The 5,750-nt window shown below is 40.7% G+C and overlaps 2 protein-coding genes across 3 annotated transcripts; both read right to left on the bottom strand.

The window, feature by feature from the left end:
- On the bottom strand, positions 1–1,700 carry dynlt1b (dynein light chain Tctex-type 1b). Its single transcript, XM_023999629.2, has 5 exons — positions 1,480–1,700; positions 1,266–1,307; positions 862–985; positions 468–545; positions 1–375 (listed from the first exon to the last, which is right to left on the bottom strand). Exons 1-5 carry the CDS (start codon positions 1,504–1,506, stop codon positions 305–307), a joined length of 342 nt encoding a protein of 113 aa, XP_023855397.1. The 5' UTR covers positions 1,507–1,700; the 3' UTR covers positions 1–304.
- Positions 1,701–1,791: 91 nt separating this feature from the next.
- gtf2h5 (general transcription factor IIH, polypeptide 5) lies at positions 1,792–3,091 on the bottom strand. 2 transcript variants are annotated; one of them, XM_070446474.1, is made up of 3 exons: positions 2,988–3,091; positions 2,562–2,642; positions 1,792–2,382 (listed from the first exon to the last, which is right to left on the bottom strand). In XM_070446474.1, the coding sequence occupies exons 1-3, from the start codon at positions 3,077–3,079 to the stop codon at positions 2,202–2,204; spliced, it is 354 nt and encodes a 117-aa protein (XP_070302575.1). In that variant the 5' UTR covers positions 3,080–3,091; the 3' UTR covers positions 1,792–2,201. The 2 variants fall into 2 exon arrangements, with proteins under 2 accessions (XP_070302575.1, XP_023855398.1); XM_023999630.2 differs by having other exon boundaries at positions 2,562–2,631; positions 2,988–3,075.
- Between the last annotated feature and the right edge of the window lie 2,659 nt (positions 3,092–5,750).

Raw genomic sequence — 5,750 nt, 5'->3', positions numbered from 1 at the left:
CAATGACTGAAAACATTTATTGAAACGTCACTAACAAATCCTAACATGACAAATTGGTCCTCGTAAAATCTAAACAAACAAGATGCACAAAAGTCTTTGGAAGCAGTAGAAATACTTTGGTATGGTGGGCTTTATGAAAAAAGAGAGCTGCACACTCTAGGAGCTCAGATGCAATAACCAACGTTTTGACAGACGAGCTGTCTTCATCAGGGTATGATGTTGGGCTTTATGCTAACAATCAGTTTGGACGGAATGGAAAAACCAACGTTCATTCATGTAGTGTAATTGAGTGCAGGCGGTAGATTCAGATGGCCAGGCCGAAGACACTGACGATGCAGTACATGGATTTATTCTCCCACCTCACTGTACAGCTTCCTGGAAGAGAAGGTTAGGTGGGATCAATGACAGAATCTCCATCTCATATAATCTGGTTGTAGAGACTGTGTGTTTGTGAGAGAGATTCTCACCATCAGTGGTGTTATCCCAGAAGCACGAGCTGGCTGTCTGTAGACCTGCCCCATTCTTCTGCATGATAACACAGGTCACTGTGGAGAAAGAGAAACAGTGAAACGACCCTTTTCAGCAATAACACACAAATCCATCTCAATGTGGAATGTAATTATGATCATTGTATAGAATGATCCATCAATGAAAGTGGTGATGGTATATTTTAGTGACGGAAATAAACTGAATTCATTTATATGTGCCTCTCCCCACCACTGATGCAGCTTTATTTTTTATATATTTTTATTGAACTTTTATTAAACTTGAAGTCAGTTAAGAACAAATTCTTATTTACAATGACAGCCTGATATAGCCCAGCCAAACACGTTTCCTTTCCTTGCATTCAGGGCTACATACCAATGTACTTGAAAGGCTTGCCCAGTTTGCTAAGTTGACTCAGGGACTGCTCCACTACATTGGTGGTCCATTGGTTCACTCTGCTATGTTGATAGGCATTTCCTCCTATGGCTCCTTCTACTGACTGAAAAGACAGTAAAGACATAAAAAAGAGGAACAGGTTTAGTTTCTGAAATTACTGACTATCCAGAGAAAATACAAATGAATACACAGACGTGTCACAGCCCACATTAGTCATATTGATAAGTGGCTAGCAACCAACATAATCCCGACATGATGTCCTTAGCAACAGGCAGCAGGGTGATGAGTTGTTGCAATGTAGCAAATAGCTAGGCGACTTTGCTGAACATGAATGTCTCCTACCAATGCAACCATTAGCTAACTTTTCACTTGGCTAAAAGTACCTCTTTGATGATAGTGCTCACTTCGTCAACGACAAAGGCAGTCTGGCAGGATAAAAAGACAAAGGGATGCAGAACAGTTATAGTAGCTGGGGAACAACAGTAACGTTAGCTAGCTACCTAACATCGCTAGCATGCGTCTTCAAATAGCATTACATTTAAACAAATGTTACATTAGCTAGATATATTAATTAGCATTTTTGAACATCTAGCTAACCTCTTCTCCAGTCTGAAACTCATCCATGATGTTAGCAAACGACGGTTACCTCTAGCTAGCTCAGCTGTCGCCAAGTTTGAGTGGGTGTGCAGCGCATGCGCAAGGTTGATTATGATGGTCGTTTCTGTACTGGCTGTTGCATGGACAAAATAATGTCTCTTTCTTCCCTGTTCACAATAAATTGATTACATCTTCAAAGCTTACTGTGCAATATAACATAATTGGCTGGCTTTACCATAAAAACCCAAGAAACCTAATCATGGATAAGGAAAGAGTGCAGGAAATGTATAATAAAACACATTTTAAAGCTAATTGAGACAGGTACAAAAGTTTATTACATCTAATTTAAGCCATCTAAAAGTTATGAATATACACCATAGAAACAGGTGAATTAAMGTGGGCTGAAACACTGGTCATTCGCAAGTTTGCAGTGTAGGCTAATCGCCACCAGTCTCATTTTAAAGCATGATCAAGACAACACACTTAACAAAACTTATATTTGCACCAGTTTGGATGAAAAACAAATAAACATTTCTTATTTATAAATAAATTCCTTGAATTACTCCACATAACTGGGGGGGGGGACTTGGGCAGATGGCATGCCGAATAAAGGCTCATACCTATAAATACAAATATTTCACTGAACAAAAATCCCCAGACAGAAAGTTCAATGTTTGTGAAGAATATCACTTGTTAGATTGCTGAAGCATCTACTTCCTTCTTTATTTCTGAGTGATGGGGAATGAGTTCTGATCCATCAGCTCCCCAACTCTCTCCTGGAGTATGTGGACCACCTCGGCCAAAATGAAAACATGGGTGTCGTCAAGGTCCTGGATGATAAACTTCTTTCCCAGGGCAGATGTCTCATCTAGGTACAGTAGGAACTGCTTCATGGCAGGGTCACTGTTTCAAGTTGTGGAGAAAGAAGATATGAGACCTGTGATTTTCTCCTGAAACACATYTGATTATCATAGCTGGTACAGTATAGCAGACAGACTGGATTTTCTGCATGATTCATGTGATTAGCTTGATTGATTTCTGTTTGATAATCATAAAATATGATATGCTTTGTGCATGCATACCACTCGACAAGAACACCCTTTAGTACGTTGACCATGATGCTGTTAGATTCCAAACACCAGTCTCCAAAACCTGGAAAAAAACAAACAAAATGAAGGCGTGAACACCAACACAATGTGACATGCATGCACCTTGACGTATGACACATTCTAAAAGTAATTAACTGAACTKTAGCTTATCACTACAGAGGTAATTTACTAATGTTAAAGTGAGACAAAGAGGAACGAAGTAAGGACTAGGTAACGTTAGCTGGCGTTATTAGCATCATTGCTGAATAGCTAGTTAGCCTAGTTTGCTACACCTGACATGTTTCCGTCACAATCTCAAAGCCTGCTGATTTGCGAAAATTCAGGCTAGAGTAGATCAGCTCTTTGCTGATTGTCATTTTTGGCGATAAATAGCTAATTGGTGTATTATTCTGTACTTACAGAGCTTGTTTGCTCAACAGTGTTGATGGCTGGCTGCGTTGTTGGCTGGCTGCGTTGTTAACAAGTACAAAATGCCTTAACGCGAAAGGCATTGTGGGTTGTATGGTGTCTGATGAGGTATAAAGGTTAGGTCAGGTATTCCCAAACTGGGGTACGCAAAATGCCGTCGGTGGGTACGCTAAATGAACATGTGATTTACATAAAAAATATATATAGATTATTTTTCTCTTCACATTTTCAAACAGTCCATTTATATTTTCCAACGGGGCAATACATTTGGGTGAGGTTTTTTTCTCGCCTGAGTAGCCTCGTTTCACTGCCAAAAATAAAATGAAACCATTTAGTGTTCTGCGAAATATCAACACAATGTCAGATACAGGTAGCCTAGTCGAATAATTAACATCCAATCACATTAACCGTTACTCTCTCGCGGGAATTCCACTAACGGTCCATATGTAGCCAAACTTAGCTGCTGCTCWTTCGTTTGATCTAAAATTGATAAATTGTTTTTTTTAAACTAAGGCCCGGGTCCATAGAGACACATACCAGCTCTACTGGTAACGTTACTACTGCTACGACCAGCAGTACTACACCTGCACCTGTCGACGATACAAGTTGTTCTGCTTCCACGTGCACATCCAATGCTTAGCATCAGTAATTCTACATTTGTTGTTAGCCCAGCTAGCATGGACACTGACAGTTGTGAATCTGATGCAGCCGTAGAGCTACTGCCCCCTTACCCGAGAGGAAAGCACCGAACAACAGACAGGGATGTTGAACCATCAAAGAGCAAATATGATGAGAACTACATTGAATTGGAGTTCACTTATATTGGGAGTAGTGCCTTTCCTCAGCCACAGTGTGTTATATGTGCAAAAGTACTATCTCACAACTTGATGAAACCTTCACTCTTGCGCAGACAGTTGGAAACAAAACATGTCCATTTGAATAATAAGCCACATGAGTTTTTTGAACGAGAATTAAGACGACTTTCGAGTAGTAAGACATGTATAAAAGCAACAGATACCATTAATAAGAAGGGCTATGGTTGGGAAAATGCTGGGGGAATAGGCCCAAAAAACGATACAGACAAGCGCTTCATCAAACATCACTGTTTCACGACGCATCAGTGACATGAAGGAGATGTTTTGAAACAATTACTGCTTCGCATACAAACCAGTGAATTCTATGCATTACAGCTGGATGAGTCAACAGACGTGGCGGTCCTGGCACAGCTCCTGGTATATGTCCGTTACGTTTATGGGGGGTCAATTAAGGAAGACATCCTCTTCTGCAAACCACTGGAAACCAGGACAACAGGAGATTATATTTTTAAAGTACTGGACAGCTATGTGACATCAAATGGACTTTGGTGGTTGATGTGTTGGTGTCTGTACTGATGGTGCAAAKGCCATGACAGGGAGACATAGTGGAGTGGTAACACGTGTGCAAGCAGTTGCTTGGGTACACTGCAGCATCCACCGAGAGGCTTTTGCTGCCTGACAGCTTGAAAGACGTTTTGGACACTACTGTGAAAATGGTTCACTTTGTTAAAGCAAGGCCCCTGAACTCTCGTGTATTTTCTGCACTATGCAATGATATGTGCAGCAACCATGAACGCTTTTACAACATACAGAAGTGCGCTGGTTATCAAGGGTCTAAGTATTGACACGTTTTTTTAAATTGAGAGACGAGCTTAAAGTTTTCTTTACTGACCTTCATTTTCACTTGTCTGACCACTTGCATGATGATTTCTCACACGACTGGTCTATCTGGGTGATGTTTTTTCTCGCCTGAATGATCTGAATCTAGGATTACAGGGACTCACCCCAACTATATTCACTGTGTGGGACAAAATTGAGGTTATGATTAAGAAGTTGGAGCTCTTCTCTGTCTGCATTAACAAGGACAACACACAGGTCTTTCCATCATTGTATGATTTTTTGTGTGCAAATCAACTCAAGCTTACAATGTCAAACGTGATATAGCTTTCCCGAAACGGATGACACAACTGGATTCGTTATCCCTTTCATGCCCTGCCTCCAGTCCACTTACTGATATCTGAACAAGAGAGCCTCATCAAAATTGCAACAAGTGGTTCTGTGAAAGTTTAATTTTATCAGAAGCCACTGCCAGATTTCTGGATTGGGCTGCGCTCAGAGTATCCTGCCTTGGCAAATCGCACTGTTAAGACACTGATGCCCTTTGCGACCAAGTACCTGTGCAAGTGGATTCTCGGCCCTCACTGGCATGAAAACTAAATACAGGCACAGACTGTGTGTGGAAAATGATTTAAGACTGAGCTTCTCTCCAATACAACCCAACATTGCAGTTATGTGCATCCTTTCAAGCACACCCTTCTCATTAACCTGTGATGAGTTATTCATAATTTCCGATGAACAAATAGTTTTATGTAAGATGGCTAATTAAAGAGCAAAATTATTGATTACTATTATATTATTATTTGTGCCCTGGTCCTATAAGAGCTCTTTGTCGCTTCCCACGAGCCGGGTTGTGACAAAAACTCACACTCATTCTTATGTTTAATAAATGTAAGTGTGTGTGGCAGGCTTACAATGATGGCAAAAAAGAACATTTGAGAGTGCGCTGACCCTGATGCTAGACTGGGTACGCAGCTGGAGGTTGAATGTTTGAAGGGGTACGGGACTATAAAAAGTTTGGGAACCACTGGGTTAGGTGGAGTGAAAGTTCAAAGCTATGATTCAAATCAATTGTTCAAAACCTGCCATCAATGGCATAACA

The sequence above is a fragment of the Salvelinus sp. IW2-2015 genome, linkage group LG14 (assembly GCF_002910315.2).
Source record: "Salvelinus sp. IW2-2015 linkage group LG14, ASM291031v2, whole genome shotgun sequence".
In the NCBI taxonomy this organism is placed as follows: Eukaryota; Metazoa; Chordata; class Actinopteri; order Salmoniformes; family Salmonidae; genus Salvelinus; species Salvelinus sp. IW2-2015.
This window is presented reverse-complemented; position numbering and strand designations above follow the sequence as displayed.